This window comes from Leucoraja erinacea, chromosome 12, assembly GCF_028641065.1.
Source record: "Leucoraja erinacea ecotype New England chromosome 12, Leri_hhj_1, whole genome shotgun sequence".
Lineage (NCBI taxonomy): Eukaryota > Metazoa > Chordata > Chondrichthyes > Rajiformes > Rajidae > Leucoraja > Leucoraja erinaceus.
In genome coordinates, this window is record NC_073388.1 from 26,228,944 (window position 1) to 26,250,920 (window position 21,977).

General features: G+C 41.4%; 1 protein-coding gene across 4 annotated transcripts in view; it reads left to right on the plus strand.

The window, feature by feature from the left end:
* Positions 1-21,977, plus strand: part of dacha (dachshund a) — a 357,634-nt gene that overhangs the window by 296,968 nt on the left and 38,689 nt on the right. For all 4 annotated transcript variants that reach the window (XM_055643885.1, XM_055643882.1, XM_055643883.1 and 1 more), the window contains 2 exons: positions 11,907-12,052; positions 15,451-15,598. In XM_055643885.1, coding sequence (XP_055499860.1) covers positions 11,907-12,052; positions 15,451-15,598 — 294 coding nt within the window. The remainder of the gene's footprint in view (positions 1-11,906; positions 12,053-15,450; positions 15,599-21,977) is intronic.

The following is a 21,977-nucleotide window of genomic DNA, read 5'->3' on the forward strand; positions in this document are numbered from 1 at the left end:
AATATCTCTAGCCCTGATTGAATACAGCGATTGAACCTCCACAGCTCTCCTGGGTAGAATATTTCAAGATTTACCATCTCTGGGTGAATGGATTTCTCCTTAACCCGGCCATGAATGAGCAAATTTTTATGATAATTTCTGAACGCAGAATTCCAAAATGATTGTTAACATTGTTTGAACAGCAGAAATACCAACTCCTAAAGAGTAATAAAACCAGACATGCCTCGAAAGGTTCAAAAGGTTATTGATATGCTGTACCGAGTGTAGCATAATGGGCAGGCAGCATGGTTACTGTTAGGATTGCCATCAGGTGTTCCAGTGTAGGTTCATCTTTGCAACCTGTGCTTATCCTCAACCTCAAATTTAATTCAGCAAATGGGGAGAGAGTACAGGGGAGAGAGCCATAGGACAAATGGGATCTAATTCTTGATGGAGGAGGGAGGAATAGCTAAAAGTACTTTGATGACCCGGTAAACCAAGCTGAACATTGAATTATCCAATTTCAGATAACTAACCTACTAATAACCTTCCCCCCTCCACCCACTCCTCATCCTTTCCCTGTGCCCCACCTGGAATCACACCCACTTCTCCCTTGCCCTTCCCCTGTCCCCTTTCATCTATAATCCTTCGACTCGCTTTGCAATTACCTCTTTTATCCTTATCTCACAATTTTGTTCCTTCATCCCTGGTTTTTGTCCAACCATCTGCCTATAAAAAAAGTCTCAACATAAAACACATCTATCCATGTTCTCCAGAAATATTGCCTGACCCACTGGTTTATTTCAGCACTTTATTGCCTTATTGTCTCCAGATAAGCAAGCTCCTTGGCTTATGCACGCATACATTCTGAGTAGACCAAACAGCTCCTAAAGCCTTTTCCAACATTTGGTTTGTAACTTCAACCCCAAATTCCTGCCTAGCCATGCTAACCTATTATCCTTGTTTTTCAAGCATCTATCTACCTCTGTCTTTAAAATATTCAAATAATATACTTTCATTTTCCTTCAAGGCAAAAAGTACTAAAAGCTCTTGGCCCTCTAAGAATTAAGTAATCATCTTAGCTTTGTTTCAAATGAGTTACCACCTTATCATAAATAGTGACTGTGGCTTCTAGATTCTCCCACGAGGAAACCTATTGATTGCATCATCAAGATAACAACCCTCAGAATCATATGTTTTAGTACCTCCTCTCAGTCTCCTTAACTCTAACTCAAACAAGCCTAATTTCTCCAATCAATCCTCATAAGGCAACTTGCTCATTCCAGGTATTGGTTTGGTAACCCTTTTCCAAACAGCTTCCAAGTCAGTAAAATCCTTACTTAAATAAGGAGACCAATACCATACATAGAATTCCAAATTCCAAAAACATCACCCATTCTTTCTCTCCAGAGATGCTGCCTGTCCTGCTGAGTTACTCCTGCATTTAGTGTCTATCTTCGGTTTAAACCAGCATCTGCAGTTACTTCCTGCACATTTCATTGACTATTCACCTTGGTTCTCGTCTATTAAAATGTTCAGCTGGGCATATTCACCGTGTGATGACTGGGGACTTACCATTTTGTGTTTCACTCCTGAAATCAATGAGTACAGTCAGGAAATTGCCTGTGAAGCATGGCCAGTAGGTTTGAGACTTCCCTGCTAGTGCTGAGTCCTAAGTCCTTGGTGGCACTAAAGCAGAGACATTTTCTGCTAAACCATCGGCCCTTCCTAGCTAGTTACTGATTAATAATACATCCATGTTTAAATTATAAAATGTGACTGGTATAAGGAAAGCTGTCACATCTGTTTCCATGATATTAAAAAATGCACATTTTGGTGATACTACAAGACCACCAGGGGTACCGGGGAGATGGCTGCCCTGCCGGCAATCTGTTCGTTTTTTCTTTCTTTTTGGTATTTTTTAGTGCGTTAAAAGTTTGTTTTAATGTTCTTTGGTTTGTTTTATGCGGGGGGAGGGGGAAACTTTTTTTCATGCTCTTACCTTCCTGGAGATGTGATCAATTTTCGGATCATATTCTCCAAGCTCTGTGGCCTGCCATCAATGAAGCTGGAAGCCTCCTCGGACTGTCATGAGCCCCAGCGCGGGGCGCGGACTTAACATCAGAGCTGATCCCTTGCCTGGGATCGTTCCCACCGCGACCACCGCGGAATCACCATCAAGGGCTCGCAGTTTCAGGAGAGGCAAGTCGGGAGCTCCAACGTCGCGGAAGGTTCGACCAGCCCCGACGGGTGCGGCAGCATCTATGGAGCAAAGGAATAGGTGACGTTTCGGGTCGAGACCCTTCTTCAGATGGTAGCCAGAGATGGAAAATAAATACAAATCTTTTTAGCATTGACTTATACCTGAAAAACCGTAAGTTCATAAGTCATAGGAGCATTTAGTCCAGTCGGCCCATTGAGTCCACTCCATCATTCAATAATGGCTGATCTATCTTTCTCTCTCAACCAAATCTCCTGCTTTCTCCTCATAATTCTTGGCACCCAAATCAATAAGAAAATACTGGAGAACATTGTTCAACAAGGAAGTTATAACCACAGGGGTTGTATGCCGGAATTTACATTACTTTTGCCCCAGCACACTGCAAAGATTTGCTTTTCAGTGTGACAGGAAGATTTTCTCTACAGGATGGAATTGAGTTGGAAAGGAGGCGGAAAAGTGATTAATAATGGATGGAATACTTATTTTTTCTCGTGCATATCTCCAAGAATTACTTACAGTTTCACCAATATGCTCCACTACCACCATGTTCTCCCCCTCCAGTTGTACTACGGCCTTGACCAGAGATTTGTAATTTATAAGATGTTCAATCCATACACTGTGTTTTGGATAGGATCAATACAAATAAATGAGTTGAGTATTTTGTATTGTATACTGGCTTAGTAGATACTCCAAACTAATCAAATCCCTTCAATTTCTGCTTGTTATTTTTCTGTTTTATGTATGTTTGAAATGTTGATCTATCAATATTTAGTCAGATGGCTATTTGATCGGCTTCTTAGATAAGTGGCATTTTGAGCCAGGCATAACTATGGATGTGAGACTTTGATGTTGTGAAGACTTGAGGTGTGAGTTGGGAGGTGCAATGCCCCGAGGCCACACTTTCAAGTATGGTTCCTTTGAACGGTGTGAAATGACAGACCCAACTAGTTGCAGAACTTTCTCATTATCCGATAGCAAGTAATCACGTCAATTATTGCAATAAGATGTTTACTTTACTTGTTTGTTTACTTGTTTCACCAGTTCAAGTTTCCCAACCATTTCTACTCCTTGTTGGACAATTTCATCAATGTTAAAGATTAGATCCACAAGCAATGAGTTTGGGGTAACCCTTGTTAGCCCATTTTTGTGGTCTTCCGTAAAATTCACACTTGTTTTGAGAGTGCTATTTGATTGAAATAGCCATTATATCTCAAATCAATATTAATTAGTATTGCCAAACATACCCTATGATTCTTACAATCTTTTTTTAAATCCAAGTTTTATTGAGAGGCTGGTCAAAAAAATCAGTCATGTCCAAAGTATTACTAAAAAAATGTGCAGATTTATACAGAATGTTCTTTCTGCCTAAACACATATTGCATTTAAAAAATAATAATTTTGGAAAAAAATCGTTCTGAAAACTTTTGTGACGGTAACCTTATACGCAGCGACTTATTCCAATTGCTGGAGAACACTGAAATTTAACCCAATAAGTGTGGACATTGCACTGTGTTACCGGAATTTCCATCTGAATTAAAAAGTTCTGACGTTGTAGATCGATGATTGAAGTGTTTGTGCCAGTTGCATTCTGGTGTTAGTTTCCAGTGAGGGAATGCAAAATGGAATTGATTTCCTACCATTTACCACAGATGATCTGGTCCTACAACCTGCATCAGGTTGGAACAGCACACGAGCAGCTTAATTTCAATGGAGAATAGTTGCAAGGATCTAAAGCAATACTGATATATTAGATTTTTTTTAAATTTTGCTTGAATTCCTTGCAAAAGATTTTAAATATTATTTTTGTATAAATATGAGGCACAGTGGCACAGATGATACAGTCAGAGCCTCACAGCACCAGGGACCTGGGTTTGATCTCACCCTCTGTGGTGTTCATGTGGAGTTTACATGTTCTCCTTATGATCACATAAGTTTCCTCTCAGTGCTCCAATTTCCTTCGTTATCCCAACAAAGACGTGTGTTGGTAGGCTACTGTATATTACCCTGGTGTGAAAGAATGTGGTAGAATCTAAGGAGATAATGGGGAGAGAGGTTGAGATTTAGGAAGTATAAAAAAGGGGGATTAATTTAGGATTACAGGTAGGTGGTTGATGGTTGGTGTCGACTCAGGGCCTGATAGGTCTGTCTTCATGCTATATCTTTCTATGACCATATGACACCAGAAACATTTAGCACTCTTCACTGTTTTGACAGCTTCCCAGGTTTGGGAACTTTGCCAACAGCTGCACTGGAGCATGGCTATTTCAGGTCTTTTCAGCTGTTCTTTTGATGGGGCTTGGTCTGCTCTCCACCCATCCTCCCAACTCTATCTCACCCCATCACAGAATGATTACTCAAAGAATAAGGTTATTACTTCACAGAAGGCCTTTTGCCAAACAGGACTTGGTCACAACAGATGGAGCTGGTTTCTCCCAGCAAGCTGCCCTGGGTAAATGGCACCAAGGGCAATCTGTTTTCACAAGTCAACAGTGAGTACAAAGACTCAGCACTGACCACAAATTTGGGGTTATTGTTTACTTATAATGCATTAGTGCAGGCAGGCCATAAACTGGGTGAAATTAATAAATATTTTATGACGAGTGTTTGCTTCGCAATTTCAATTTTCAGTTTGCTTTGCAATAAATTATTTTGATGATGGCAGCTGTTGTTGAATTAAAACTGCCCAGGGTTAGACCTTGAGTGGAGCTGACACTGTGAACACTGATTTCCTGGTGACTTATCAGATATTTTCTATGACTGCGGCAAAGCATAAAAGTGAACTCTTCAAATGACAGGAATATATTTCATGAAAAATGACAAGCAATTTGTAGGTACCAGGACTGACATAAATTACTTTATCTAACTGAGCTATTGGATTGGAGGTGGAGAAACCAAATCAGTTGGCTTATATTAATAAAAATCTTGAAATGGAAACAGCTCAAATTTTATCGATCATCTACTTGACACATTGTAACCTAATAACTGTCAACTGCGTGGAGCAGCCCTCAATTCAGCACAGCAATCAGAATACTGTGAATTTGTCCACATATGGTTGAAAATGCATCTGATTGTTTCCTTCTGTTCGTTCTCCTGTGACCTAGGCTCCAGTCCATGGATCTAAGTCTTAGAACTCGAGTATCATCTTTCCAGTTTACTGCAAACAACCATAGTCATAGAGACATACAGCATGGAAACAGGCCCTTCGCCCAACTAGCCTATGCCGGCATACATGTTGTATTTATACTAGTCCTACCTGCCGGTGCATGACCAATAACCCTCTAAACCTATCCTATCCATGCACCTGTCCAAATGTCTCTTTTTCCCTGTGGCTATCAAACTGTACAACTCATGTGGTAGACTGACTTTCCCCCTCCCCCCCCTCCCCCCTCTCCTCTCCTCCTCCTCCTCCTTCCCCACCCCCCCCCCCCTCCCCCTCCCCAATCTTTGCACATCCACAATCCACATTTTAATTTCATGTTTCATGTATCTTGTTGTGTTTTATGACAGTTGGCAGATTAGTTTCCCTCCTGGGATAAATAAAGTTCTATCATATCGTATCGTAACATAACAATAGTACCTGCCTCAACTAACTCTATATACCCACCACCCTTTGTGTGAAAAAACTTAACCCCTCAGAATCCTATTAAATCTTTCTCCCCTTACCTTAAACATGTGTCCTCTTGTTCTCAATTCCCCTACTATGGGCAAAAGACTGTTTCTATTCCTCTATTCCTGATCTATTCCTCTTACGATCATGTAAACCTCTATAAGATCCACCCCTCATCTACCCATGCTCCACGGAATAAGGTCCCAGCATGCTCAACTTCTCCCCATAGCTCCTGGCAACATCCTGGTAAATAATCTCTGCACCCTTTCCATCTTGACAACATCGTTCCTATAACATGGTGACCAAAACTGAACACAATACTCTAAATGGGGCCTCCCCAATAGCTTATGCAACTGTAACATGATGTCCCAACTCAATAGTCTGACTAATGAAGCCCAATGTGCCGAAAGCCTTCTTGACCACCCTATCTACCTGTGAACACTGCATTTTCCCATCATAAAATGGAATCCCTGTATGTGTTGGACCAACATTCAAGATTCAAGATTCAATTTAATTGTCATTTGGACCCCTTGAGGTCCAAACGAAATGCCGTTTCTGCAGCCATACATTACAAACAAATAAACCCAAGACACAACATAATTTACATAAACATCCATCACATCGCTGTGATGGAAGGCCAAACAAACTTATCTCTCCACTGCACTCTCCCCCCCCCCCCCCCCCCGATGTCAGAGTCAAAGTCAAAGCCCCCGGCTGGCGATGGCGATTGGCCCGCGGCCATTAAAGCCACGCCGGGTGGTGCAAGGTCGCACACCGGGTCTTGGTGTTAGAGCCCCCGGCGTGCGCTCGCAGAGTCCCGCGGCCATTCCAAGCCGCGCGGGGCGGTGATGTCAGGCCACGCTCCAGGAGCTCTTGTATTCTTGTATTCTTGTATTCAAATTTTATTGTCATTGCCTCACTTTGAGACAACGAAATGAATTTCCCGTACAGGCAGTATCGTTAAAAAAAATCACAAGAAAAATGATAAAAATAAATTATAAATAAATAATAAAACATATTAAAAATAAAATTGAAATTGAATTAAAAATTTTAAAAAAGCACAAACACAGAAAGTCCACAACACAACATAACATAAATGGCACCCAGGTGAGGAAGGCACCATAGTCCAGCCAGCCTCCCCTCCGTGTCCATCCGTGGTCGGGGCCTTCCGAGCACCCGCAGTCGCCGCCCCGGGTGGCCCGATGTTCAGGCCCTCACGCCGGGCTGGTGGAACGCCGACGCCGAACCCCGACGGTGAGCATCCTCCTCCTCAGCGGCCCGGACCTTCTGATCAGCCGCCTCCCGCTGCCGGAGTCTGCAGCTCCTGAGTCCACAGGCCGAGCTGGGCAGAGTCGCAGGACCCCACGCTGTCCATCAGCGCCGCCCGCGTTGGGAGCTCTGCAAACCGCAGCTCCATGATGTTGGTGCAGCAGGTCCAGCACTCCGGGCTCCAGACGGCGACCCCCGGTAAGGCATCGCCAGCCCCGCGATGTTTCAGCGCTGTCCCGCCGCTGCTGGAGCTCCGGTCGATCCCGGCAGGAAAGGCCGCGCCAATCCAGGTAGGTAGGCCGCTGTGGGGGGGTGGGGGGGGGAGGACGCGACTCGAATAATAGTCGCGTCCTCACCAGGAAGCGGCTGAAGTACGGTATCCCCCGCACCGTGCCCTCTTCCCCCACATAAAAACACCAAAAACACAAAAAAATACACTTTTAACATAACTAAATAAACAAAAAAACAAAAAGATACCGGGCTGTAGGTGGAGGCTGCTGGCACCAGCGCCACCGGAAGTACAAGCGCCACCGGAACTTCAACCCTGCAACTCGGGCGGGAGAAGTCGCCGATGCAGGAGCCCTGAAAAGCGGTCTCCCTCCAGGGACTCCCGTAACAGTGCATCCGAATCTCCGGAGGTCCCAAGCAGCGCTCCACCACCGCTCCACCCGTCCGGACTCGGCCACTCCGCGACGGTGAGGTGAGTCGTCGGCACCAGAGTCCCCGGCCTTCTCCTGTTGGAGGCCGCTCCTCGTTGCAGCCCCAACGACAACGGAGACCCGACAAAGAAAAGGTCGGGTCTCCCGTGCAGGGAGAGATTTAAAAGTTTCCCCCCCTCCCTCCCCCAAATGGAATAACCCATAGTAGACAAAAAATAATAAAACGTGCAGAGAGGCCGCTGCTGACCGCGCCGCCTACCGGATCATGCCAGACAACAATGGTTCAAAGAATGGAGTTCATTTTTTGTATCTCTCACTTTCTTTATGTGCATCCATCTCCATATTGTGCCAGGAGTCACAAAACTATTTTGTTGATGTTGAAATGTGGAACAAAAGATAAAGTGATGGAAGAACTCAGTGGGTCAATTAACATCTGAGGAGGTAGAGGTGGGGTTTACATTTCAGGTTGAGACCTTCCTTCAGGACTTAGACTGTAGAAGGAAGATAGCTAATATACAGAACTAAAAAGGAAGGCATATCTCTTTCTGAACATTCCCCCCGCTCCCTCCCCCATCTGGCTCTGTCTGCACATCACCCCCCTCTCCCCTTCTTTTAGTTCCACCTCTCATCTTCCAGCCTCTGTCTCGTTCTTCCCTCTTGTTTCTATACACTTGGTATATTTCCTCAACACACTTAGACCTGATGCAAGGTATTCACCCAAAAATATCAGTCATTCTTTTGCCTCCATGGAAGCTGCATAACCTACTGAGTTCTTCCAGCAGTTTGTCTTTTATTCCATCCTATACTCCCCAGATTTGCCTGTATTTGGATAGAACAAAGAGCAAAGAGTACAAATGAATGGTAAGAAGATAAAATAAACGAGTACCTGGCTTAAAAAGTGAGAGATATTCCATGGATATGTGGGGAAATTACAATTATTAAAAATTATTTTTAACGGTGAAGAATTATTTTAATGAAGCAAGGAATTTATGTCTAATTATGGAGTGTTGATCAGTCAGTGTATAGAAGAGAGATGGAACACCTGGTTGAATGATGCTGCAAGAACAACCTCTCATTCAACTTCAGCAAAACCAAGGAACTAATGGGGGGTTACTCCAGCTTTTTGTGTCTGTCCAAAGAACTAATCATTGATTTCAGAAAGGAAAAGACGGGGGACCACGTGTCAATGGAGAATTTTCAATGTCAATTTTCATTGTGGGTTAGCAGTGGAGAGATTTATTGGCTTCAAATTCTTGGATGCTAACATCTTCCTGGGTCCAGCAGATAGATGTGATCATGAAGAAGGGTGCTATGCCTCTACTTTCTTAAGGGCCTGTCCCACCTATGTGTCCTTGGCATGCAAATTACATGACCTCGTGGTCGCGTTGAGCCGCGACGGTCCTGCGAAGGTCGGGCGCAATTACATGCGTACGCACAGCCGTCTGGAGCGTGTGACGTCATTTGAATATGGACACAAAGCTGGAGTAACTCAGCAGGACCGGCAGCATTTCTGGAGAGAAGCAATGGGTGACATTTCGTGTCGAGACTTCTTCAGTCTGAAAAGAACGGTTTTGACCTGAAACATCACTCATTGCTTCTCTCCAGCGACGCTGCTGGTCCTGCTGAGTTACTCCTGCATTTTGTGTCTATCTTTAATTTTCTTGGCCCCGCTCTGAGAGTAGAAGTTGGAGCGGATCCGGACCGCAACAGACGTGAGCCCCAGGCCGAGTTCGGTGATCGTTTGCCTGCTTCTGCTGCTGTTGAAGGTGAGACGTTGCGTCGCGCCAGGGTCTTGGGCCTGTCCCACTTTGGTTGTCAGTTCCGCGACAGGCTGTTGGCGCGCGAAGATTTTGTTCACTACAAAAATGTTGGAGCCCCACGCGATGTCACACACAACTACATACCCCTCCGCGCTTCTAAGTGGGACCGGCCCCGCGCGGCCATACGATGCCCGTGCGCCTCAATGCGACCATAAGGTTGCGTAATTTGCGTGCCAAGGACACGTAAGTGGGACAGGCCCTTTAGTTTAAAGTGATTCAGCATGTTACTGGACACTCTAACAAACTTGTTCAGATGCACTGTAGAAAGTATCCTGACTGGTCGCATTATGGTAATTCCAACACACAGGGTTGCAAGAGGCTGCAAATAGTAATGAAGTCAGCCGAGTCCATCATTGATCCAGCTCTCTCTGCCATCAACAGGATCTGCATGAGACACTGCCTCAAGAGGACAGCATTTATCATTAAGTATCCCTAGCATCTGGGATGTACCCTCTTTTAAGTGCTACCATGTGGCAGGTGGTGCAGAAACATGGTCTCTTACCATCAGGTTCAGGCATAGCTACTTTCCTGCAACTATCAGGTTCTTTATAATTAAAGTTTTTGTGTGTTGCCTGAATATGTTCCAGTGATGCTGCTGCAAGCAAGATACTTTTTGTACCTGTACCTCCCCATACCTGTGCCAATGATTGTAAGTGCAACTTAGCTCAACTTAAAACAACACTGTCATTAAATATGGATCTGCTTGAAGGAAATTGCTGCTTATATAAAATTATCATGTATCAGTTTAATACTTGTAGGATACTTCTTGGAAGCATGCAGTAGAGTTGTGTTTATATTTCTCATGCCAAACACCCAAGAAAGTGTGGATTGTTTGTTGTTGCACATCAATGTTTTGAAAGAAAATTTCTTAGAATGCACATACTGACTATTATATTAATGGAATTCCATAAATTCAGTTACAGGGAAGGTGGGCCGAGTTCTGATTGAAATTTATTTATTTAACATACAATTATATAGAAACGTGTATAACTGTCCTCTCATGGAGGATGCCTGTGCGTGACTTTGTTTAACATGGGGAGACTGGTGCACAGACAGCCAGCGCACGGTCCTTGACAGATCTGGGTCAGAATCCAGTGGCATGGAATCCAAGATGGCCAGGAACCCTTTTCTGCTGTAGCCTTCACCTGCCTTCCCAGCCGTTGTGACGCTCCACTAAAGTCAGCCATCATCCTCCGCCTGTTCCACCATTGAAGTCTTGGTTGGTTTGCTCTTTGTCAGAGATCTCTCCCTTGACCTTACTGCCATGGGTGACCCTACCAGGAGCATAGCTCCAGACGGCATTGCTCTCAGGATCTCAGGACCACACAATTTTCTCCACCACGACAAGGTGACAATCCACGGAGAATCACAGACATCATAACCCTTGTTCAATGTGATAACAACTTCACCTATTCAGTCAGCTCATCAGCTGGAAACAAGAGGCAAATCACATTTTTTGTACACCACACAACTGGAAAGGTGGTCAGTCTGTATATTGTTTAGATAATTGTAACATTGCATTCAGGACTTTGCACATGTTACCTGCAACCATCCCCTCATTCACAATCTCATACACTATCAGTGATTGAAAGATTGTTGAAAAATTGGTAAACAAGATATATAAAGGTGATGTCAACCTATTGACTGGTTCTCTACCTCATTGTATAAGCACTATAAAAACACAAAATACTGGAATCACTCAGCAGGTCAGGCATCATCCGTGAAGAGAGAAACAGAGCCAACACTTCATGTCCACGATCCTTTGTTATAACTGAATTGTTGGCAGTGTTTCTCTTTCCATGGGGGCTGCCTGACCGGTTGAGTATTTCCAGTCTGTTCTTTATATTTTTTTGAGATTTCCAGCATCTACAGCTTATTTTATTTATTTATTAGCACCATCATTCAACATGGATTTTACAGGGGGTAAAAAAACAAAACAAAACAACAAAAACAGACTTGGTTGGTAGTCCCCTTTCTGCGGAGTTTAATGTTATAATAGAGCGATTGTTTTTCCTTCTTTTCTAGGGTCTACTTTCTTTCTTTACTTCCTTCTCTAACTTCTTTTCTAAGGGGCTTTCTTTTCTCAACACTCTCCTGCACCTTCACGACTCTTGCGCACTTTCTTTACTTTCTTTACTTCTATCTTTTTCTTAAAGCTCAAAAAATGAAGCGGTACAAAAAATGTATTAAGACATATGTGTTGTGTAGTATTGTAACTTACCGTACTTCTAATAAAAAATTTAAAAAAAAAAATTAAAAAAAATTCAACATGGATTGTGCAGGTTGTATTTGACTGTTATGTATTCTAAATGTGATATCTTTCACTAATTGCCATTTTTTGTACCGTGCAGATGAGACTCAGCTGGTGATGCCCACGATCAGAACCAGCATTGAGAAGTTCCACATGGCTGGGCAGGTCCTGCCCCCAGGATTTCCTGCACCATTCTTATTTGCTGATGGACTTTCTTCAATAGAAACACTTCTAACCAATATTCAGGTAACATTTTAGCACAAACAGAACAGTATAAATGGATTAAGGAGAAGTTAGACACAAAATGCTGGAGTTACTCAGCGGGACAGGCAGCATCTCTGGAGAGAAGGAATGGGTGCTGTTTTGGGTCAAGACCCTTCTTCAGGAGAAGTATTAGTCCAGGTTCTATGCAATATTGTACTTTACCAAAAACTAAAGTCTGTATCAACTCCAGAGACAAAAACAAGCAGATGCTACAGTAGCAACTGGGGAAAGAAAGAAGAATCAGGCATATTACTTTTGTAGTAATATTTTAATTTGAGAGTGAGGATTTCTCATCTTGTAGTTACAACAAAATTATTATAACTTGCTAGGTATCGACGAACAACAGCGGCAATAGTAGCAACATGATTTTGTTTGCTCAACCTAAATGTGTGTAGGTGAGCGGAAAAATCTAGGAGTTGATGGAAAATGGGGAGAATAAAGTGGGATTAGTGTAGGGTTAATGCAAAGGGGTTTTTGATGGCTGGTGAGGACTTAATGTGTCTTTTCTCATGCTGAAAAATTCTATGACTGATAAATCCAGGAATTTTAATATTTTTTGTTGGATTACCTTTTTACTGCAAAATATTATGTTAACTCCTCTGCAAATGTAACTATTTTATTTGATTTTGAATCTCCCAAAAAATTAGGATAAATAATCACTTTTATTCAGGGGATCAATTATTGAAATAAACTTTTAAAGCTTCAAATATTCTGGGCAGTTTCAGTTCAAGAAGCTCTATTCTATTTCAAGTTATAGTGTCCTTTGTGAATTAATTGTCATCTTGCACGTCAATGAACATTGCATTTGCGGGTTTCAATTCCCCTTACAACTAATGTACATTACAGATCTCCTAAAAGGTACATTTTCTTCATCTACTCAATCTGTCGTCCACACAGAAGTATGTTTAATTCGAAGTTATAGAGCAACCGCCATCTTTATTGATACACGAGTTGCTGCCTTACAGAATCTATCAGTTCCGCGTACATACTGCCAGAGATTACTTTATCTATGTTCTGCTTACTGCACATATTTGAAACTCTCCAGTTTATTTTAACTTATTGTTTTTGGTTCCCCATCTCTTTACCTTTTACGTTCATTTTTACAAATCCTTATATGCAAGGCATCCCTTTCCTTATTGAATGCAACAAGGCATTTTCTGCGGTTGAGAACTGCTGCATAACTTCACCAACTTTAGTCCTTGTATATATTGGTATGATCACCATGGTCCACAGGGAAATAGATTCTTGTGATCTGTGTAGTCTGCAACACAAAGTGTAAACAGCTTGTCTCTGTCAGAAGGCTTGTGCATTTAGCTTTTTAGCTGGGGGGGGGGGGGGAGAATTTACCTTTAGTAGAAAATTAAATTACATTCGGAGTGTACTAGGTCTTGCTGCGGTTAGGTACAACTGTAAGTTAACTTTCAATTAATTTAAGATTCAAATAACCTTAGAAGCGGCAGGGTGGCACAATGGTAGAGTAGCTGCCTTGCAGCGCCTGACACCCGGGTTCAATCCTGACTACGGTTGCTGTCTGTACGGAGTTTGCACGTTCTCCATGTGACCTGTGAGTTTTCTCCGAGAGCTCTGGTTTCCTCCCACACTCCAAAGACGTGCAGGTTTGTAGGCTAATTGGCGGTAAAAATTGTGAATTGTCCCTAGTGTGTGTAGGATAGTGTTAGTGTGCAGGGATTGCTGGTTGGCGTAGACTCGGTTGGCCGAAGGGCCAGTTTCCGCGTTTATCTCTAAACTAAATAACACTGATACTTTGTGAGATATACTTAGGGATTTGGTTACAGAATCACCCTGGCCTCAGATTTTTGGATGTTTGATCGGAAACACTTCCTCAATTATCCCATTGCATTTCTGCTTCTGATATCGTGTCTGATGGGAACTTAGTAGCAGTGCAAGGCATGAGCATAATTTCCTCCCACCAAAAAAAAATGCAGATCTAATCACGGGAAGCAGTGATGCAACAAATATGGAAAATTGTAGTTAATAATGATTAATTATATCATTAGTCATTCAACATCTTATGTGTTGCATAATAAATAACATTGACATGAACCAAGTCTAATGAAACTCTACTTTGGTGATTTTAAATTACAAAATTCATTGGAATAACATTTTCAAACACCAGCCTATTTTTAGTTGGAAAGCCTAATTTAAAAATGATGTAAAAGGGTATATATTTCCAAGGTTAAAGTGTTAATTTTAAAGTTTGACTTGTGTTGTAATAATTTACGTAGTTTATAAAAAAAATTGTTTCATGTTAATGCAATGTTCTCTTGCTGGCTCAATATTCAGTTTCATTACTTTTCATAGTCCTTCTCCACAAAATGCAATTTACTCAAAATCCCTTGGCCTACATTTCCTTGGAAGTGGAGAGAGAGATGCTCCTTTCTTTGCAAAATTGCTCTACCTCCCAACTATTTGATTTACAACCAATGATCTTCATTGGAAATTATTTTGCTCATGCAGTTTTATCCCAGCTCCATCTACCTTCCCCTGTTAACAGTGAAAGATCTTAACTCATCTGTACCAGATTATGCATTACCTGCCCTTGCGCTTCTGCAGATGCTAACTGCTTATTCACTAAATCATCCCGTTTTGATACTTCTCTTGCTTTCAAGTGCCTGTGACTGTGCCATTAGACTTCCATAAACTCTCTCACAATTTATTCACCATTTCCTGCTTTGCCTATCCCTGTCATGTTACAAGAATACTGCAAGACGACTAGGATCACTAAGCTAATGATTTTTACACTTTGGAAATACAAGGGGCCAAAGTGTGCAGTAAATTTATAAGAAGCAAAAGATCTGCAAAATGCTTTACACTTAACACTTATTTTCCATGACATTTAACAGCAGGTTACTTTTGAAAATTGTATGGTAATTTTCGAATGGTAATCTTATGGAAAACCATACTTTTGAAAATCGTATGGTCATTTGTAAATAAAGGTTTAATATCACCATAAATACTTGTGAAAATTCCAAGCGCTAACCCAAACTCAATTATTTGTTGTGATCAATTGTGTTCAACCTGTCCTAAACGGTAGAGAATCTTTGAAAATCATCTATTCTTCCAAAACATATGTTTTTTTATACATTTGTAATAATAATAAGATCAACAGTTGTGTATAGAGCAACTTATGATAAGGTAAAAAATACCAGAAAATGGCAAAATATTCTGCTATTTCTAGTTGGTTATCATACAGTGTTGGATTGAGCTGTTAATGTTCATAATTTAGGCATGAATGAATGTAAGAAAATAGAAATTATGCTGAATAAACATTCATCAGCTTCTACATGTATTGAGGACTTTCATGGTTGCATATTAACTGTGTCAGTGGTTCATTGTGAAACTGTTCAATGATTTTACAGGGCCTGCTGAAGGTGGCTGTTGACAATGCTCGTGTGCAGGAGAAGCAGATACAACAGGAGAAGAAAGAACTGAAGCTGGAGCTGTTCAGGGAGAGAGAAATGAGAGAAACCTTAGAGAGACAACTCACAACAGAACAGCACAATAGAGGTTGGTCTCAAATGGTAATCAAATGGAATGTAAGCAACAGTGTCAGGATTAAACATAGTGCTTTCTCTGGGTCTGAATTGCCTTATTAGACTTGAGGCTGATGTCCTTGGCAGGAAAACGTTGCCAGGGCAAAAGCATCATAGTACAAGACTCTATTGAACGATTTTACAATATAACTATGCCATCTTTTCTCAGCAATGCCACAGCTACAAATGACTTCTGAGCAGTTTTTTGGTTGAGCTGGTGACATAACCCAGGCTGCTTTAGGGAAGAAATGTTGGCTGATTTTTAGTTATTTCATGTGATACGAACTTTATTGATATGACCAGCATTGTGTATCCCTTGAGGAGGTGGTGGTTTTGGGGAATTGGGTGTCGTCCAGCCAGTTCACATTGGAAATCTGTGTAACTGCATCCATTTTGAGAAGTCGTACCTGGATATTGATGTTCAGTATGTAACATGAAAATTATGCTGGGGAGCAAAATAGACAGCAGAAGATTGACATTATGGTGAACATTTTGAATTGTAATGTACTGTATATGGATGGTGAATTATTGTTGATGAGTTGATTATCCAAGCCAGTCCAGCTCCTCATATTGATCGAAATTATACAGACATGAGTTGATCAATAATATGCAGAGGTAACTCTGGACAATTTTCAGTAGATAAAACTGTTTTATATCATATTAATTATATAAGATACTTGAATTTTAAATAGATATTTTAATCAGATATGTTTATGAGATATTGTCTGGTTCGCAACTACTTTATGAGATAAGAGACAAATTTAGTTTTCCATTGATGCCTCCTGATGTGAAATACTACAGTTAAATTAAGAAAGTAACCAGCTTGTTTGTTATTCGTAGCCTCTATTGATACTAGGCAAAGCATTACAAGATGGAAAATTCAGACGCTCACTCCATCTTGCATCCTCTGAATTGGCGCTACCCTAAACACGCTGCTGAGATGATGAACCTGCAATATGGCAAATCTTTGTTGAAAGCCTATCTGTGTAGCATTGTACATTACTTCACCAGCTCACTGCATCCAGAATATCAAATACAGTTTGATGTTGAGCATATTAAATGAAATCAATCCACTGCCCACTTCACAGAGTTTCAGCGGTATAATCATTTCCACATCAAATTCAGATTTTTACTTAGATTAAATTATCGATTACATACAAACTGTGGCATTAGTGATTTACAAAGTTACTATCTGTTTCTCATACAAATTTGCATCTAAATTCCGCAGTAAATTTATTTATATGGCTCAGTGGCATTTTATTCTCTGGTGCATATAATTTTGAGAAGCAATAGTTTACAACCAGTTGGTGAGACTGAAACTGCTTCGATACCCTGAGACTGTTGCTCCATAGCACCATTAAACATTTATATATTTGGGTGAGATCACTCTTCAGCCTTATATAGACACATTCTACATTACTTCACCCTACTGAGCACCTCAGAAATCAACAGGTAAACTATTTTCCATCTCATCTGAAGCAACTGGATTTACTGGGAAATTCCAGGACATTGGTTAGGGTGTACTAGAAAGGTGCAGATGTCCACTGTGAACTTTGACCAATGGCCCATTACTTTGATCTAAAGTTGTGACTGAGACCCAAGGCATTACCAGCTGGCTAAGTACACGTTTTCACAAGCAAAGATAAGCCAACCAGTTAAGTGGTTGCGATAAGGATGGGGTGGGGAGAGGAAGAGAATGAAACAGGGATCATTGGTCAAAAGATACAAGCTATAGTCAAACAAATGTAAAAATATACTTAGATCTAACGAATCAAAATGCTTTTGAGAATCAATGAAAGTCAATTAAACAGCTTACCTCTGATTGGATTGACCTTACTTGATGAGATATGTTGTGTACATTTGTAACAAACAATATAACAAGACTCAATTGATAATATGTTAAGTCTTGAAACTTCAGATTTAACTGGTGGGTGATATTAAAAGGAACTCATTTGATTCCCCATTTAGTCAAGATGAATCAGCATGAGTTTCAGAAATACAGGTTTATTACAGTGCATTCTGGAAGCTAGGAGTGGCATCTGGACTTTTTTTAGAAGAAAGTACTAGAGCTGAGGTGACAAGATGACCAGCAATCAAATGATTTAATCATGCCACTTGATGCTGATGAGATATTTGTTGTGTCTTCACCAGAGCTTCTCTAACACAGTAGGAATTAACAAACTATGAAGGAAGACGTAATCAACTCTGTGTTACTCCAGTCACGTTTGCTGGCCTTTTTGATTCACTAGCTAGTTTCACTAATATTTGTACCATAAGAAAGTACCCCACTGTGCACAAAGCCTCTTCAATATGTGCATAAAGAACTGTGCTCGAGTCACTAATGGATACAGGCAGATAATTAGAGGCATTCTTCCATGCAAATGTTGTAATTCTATCTAAGTAATGGATATTAATTAAAGGCATAGAAATTATTAGCACTAGACAATTCATGTTGCCATATAGAAGATAATTCATGTAACCTGTCGTGCTTGTGGGTATGCCTTGGTTAATATATAGAAGGTGAGATTTGCTGTAATTGTATGATCAATTAGGTCTTATCAAAAAATATTAACATTGGTATTTGGGTTTCAGAATGAAATTGTATGCTGTAATGGTATGGCCTGTCTTTTGGGGCAATGAAACACCTACAATTCAGGTACACGTGGGCAGCAGATTTCAGCAGTTCTGTGCTGTTGTGTGGGTCCTGTGTGCACCAGTCAGTTTCCTGGATGAATCAGATACATGCTTGTGGATTTGTTGAGCTAGTCCCACTGGCTGCCACTTAGAAACATTGGCAACAAATTCTCTCATTCCCACAGTGAACTCCACTGAAATTTTGCCATCTTGCTAACCTCATCAGCATAAAGACAATGCATGATTATACTCGAGCCATTTACATTATATAGATAAATGATAAGGGAATCACGTTTAGTGCAAGGCAAAGCCAGTAAAGTCCGATCAATGATAGCCTAAGGGTCATCAATGAGGTAGATAGTAGTTCAAGACTGCTTTCTAGCTGCAGTAGGATGATTTAGTTGCCTGATAACAGATGGGAAGAAACTGTTTCTGAATCTAGTAGTGTGCATTTTCACACTTTTATACCTTATACCTTTGGGAGAGGGGCGAAGAAGGAGTGGCCAGGTTTTTGAACATTTGAATATGCTGCTGGCAATGGAAGTGTCTTTGCTGAAAGATATATATCTTGGGCATATATAATCATGCATTGGCTGATGTATCATATGTGTGTGCACATGTGGGGCATGATGTTTGAATGGGGGGAAATGAGCAAGAGGTAATGCTTTAATGGCTACAATTAAATAATCCTGTATTTCTGCACTTACAGTTGAAACTTGCACATGATTACAGACAGAAATAGCCAATCTATTGAACTGTAACCTGCCTTTTGAAACTCAGCATTTGGTTTCCAGGGGTATTGTATCAATTGTCAGTGCTGAATCTTTTAATGAGATGTTTTTATAAAAAAATTAATATAGCAATGAATGACATTTCATAGCAATGTTAATATGATCATTCTGCTGTCGCTGGCCTCAATCACTTTTGAGAAAAGGATGTTTTGATAAATCAATTTATATGCATACTTTTATTTTTAAATCCCTCAATGCCTTGCCCTTCAGAAACTCAGTAAGCTTCTCCAACCATAAAAAATATTTTCACTCGTTACTCTGTCTTCTTGCTCCTCCCCAAATTTAACCGCTCATATTAATGGCTTTCAATGTTCCAGTAGGGTTTCACATGAATAATATGGAGGATTCCGCTCCCTGAATGTCCAGCTGGTCATGGAGCACAAGAAATTAGGCCAACAAATGTCATGTTTTCTGACTTCTTATCCTTTTTTAATCCACATTGCCTCATGTTTGCAGTGGCCAGTGCCACTCTGTGGAATGTATTCTGGGGTGTTCGAGCTGCCTTCTACTGCTATGCTTTCTCACTGCTGTTTGCAATACAACTATACCAGCTGAGTATTGACACACATCGACAGCCACACAAGTACCAGAGCAGGCGTGGGGAATCTCATTGGTGTCCTGAAGATGAGATTCCGCTGCCTTCATCAGTCTGGGTGTGTACTGTAGCAGATTATCTGCAGGAATGGAGAATTCCTTGCAATACCTAGCAATAGAGGTTATGTAGCCTGGATCACACTGCTATCAAGTGCTAGATGAAGAGCAGGAAGTGACCTCATCCCTCGGAACCAGGAGGCAGATACAAAAGGCCAGAGGAGTAGAAGGACACAGGTGAGGACATTGCCTGAGAAGCTGTGATGGGGGCTGTGTTGCTGTTGCTTTGAAGGGGAACATCAAGATCCTGAACGTACATAGCGGGCAAATTCTCAGGGGATTAGATGGACAACGTTATGACAATTTGTTAGTGCTCAGAACCTAATTTCCAGCATTCCAGTCTCCAAACCAGAGAATAACTCCGCTGACAGACCCCACGTCACAGGTGCCTGGGCCCTCCACTCCTTTACTCCTCTATGCAACCTGCTCAGGAGAAGGAAAAGTGAGGGCCATTCCGCTTGTCTTACAAAGATAAAATAAGGAAGTTGCACATAAAAGCTGTATCCAAGACACCTTAATGATGATGCAGCAACAGACATGGTAGCTAAGATGTTTAAAGTTGACCTATACAAAAGGGATATAGTAATCACTCTGTTAATAATTACACCTGGTCGGATTCATTTAAAAAGAGACTACTGATACTGGAATCATGAAAAGGGGCATCTGGTTTCAACAGAATTGAGCCACATATAAAATGGAAGAAATGCACCTCATATTCCATTTGGGTAGCCTACTACCCAATAGTATGAACTTGAATTATCTAATTTCACGTAATACTCCAAATCTCCCCCCCCCTTCCACCCCCTCTTTTTCTTCTGAACTTGAGGGCTCTTCTTATAATGGTGACCCCTCTCCAATCCCTATATTATTTTGGGTGTAATGAAGGACATTGAATAATCTCTTTATTAGTGTACAGTTGGAGGTTTGGAATTGTGGCGAGAGTGGAGTAGGTTAGAAGTGGCAGGGTGAGGTGTGGGTACTCTTCATGTGAACAGTGTGGATGTAATAGCAATCTGTGAGGTTAACAGTTTGGATTTATATCTCTCGTGATGAATGCATGACAGCATTGTGACTAGATTCTTGCCGCTTACATTGGCATGTTGTATCCTATCATGAAATGTCTTCATTGTGCAGGGATTGTCATTCTTGGAAGACACACCTCTTGGTAGGTACTTCTCATGACAGCCCTGGTGGGCCACCTTGCCCCTGGCACACTTGATTTCCCACATGAGGTGAACTCATTGACCCTTCAATACTCCTTTCGGAAAATTGTAGAGCACTCTCCCTCTCCTCTGGAGCCTCTTTGCCCTACATGCATTAGATGGCATATGACATGAACCTTTAGTGACTGATACCTCTCTATGTTTGTAAAGTAAAGTGATATCAGCTGTGCTGGATTTAATCTGGTCTCATTCTCAACCATGCATATCAACTTGGTGTTGAAGTAGAATTTATTTCACAGAAATGTAAGGAAATGCTCTAGAATGTGCTCAGGTTATAGAACTTGCATTCTAAAGGGGTGGGTGAGGCAGAAAGCTTCATGCCATTGAAACTAATCAGATATGCACTGAAGGAGTCATGTCCTACAAGGCTTTGGACTAAGTCTTGAGTTTAGGCTGGAGAGTTATTTCTTGACTTACAAACTCTGTTAGAGGAGGAGATTACCAAGAGGATCACTGCAGGGATTCAAAGATATGTTTGAAGTGTACTTGAAGAAATGCAAAATCTCAGCTGACTCCTGAGAACCACTGGCCATGACACCCGAGTCTCACACTTCCCCTCTCACCCCCACGGTGTAGAGGTGCATTCAGGATGGCATTGAGAACCTCGTCCAAGCATTGGAGGCACAGACAGACTACATCAAGGGCAGAAGGAGTTCACAAACTACATACTCACCCACCCCCATCAGTTGCCACTAACCTGTGGAAGTCTGCGATTCCCACTTAGAATTCTGCTGTCACCTGACTGGAATGGAGGCAAGTGATCATCAATCATGGAAGAGCAAGAAGAAGAAGAAAACACACCAATGTGGTGTAGACTTGCGTTTTACCAATTTTTGCAATTTTCTTGCAGGGAGCCTCATTTGTTGCAACAATGCAGCAGTGTTCCAAAAACTCATGCAGTCTACTTTAAAAGCATGAGTGTGTACAGAATTACATCTTGAATATATTGACATGGTTGTACAATTTTGCAAATGATGGGATTATCATATCTATCTATCTATCTATCTATCTATCTATCTATCTATCTATCTATCTATCTATCTCTGGGGCTATC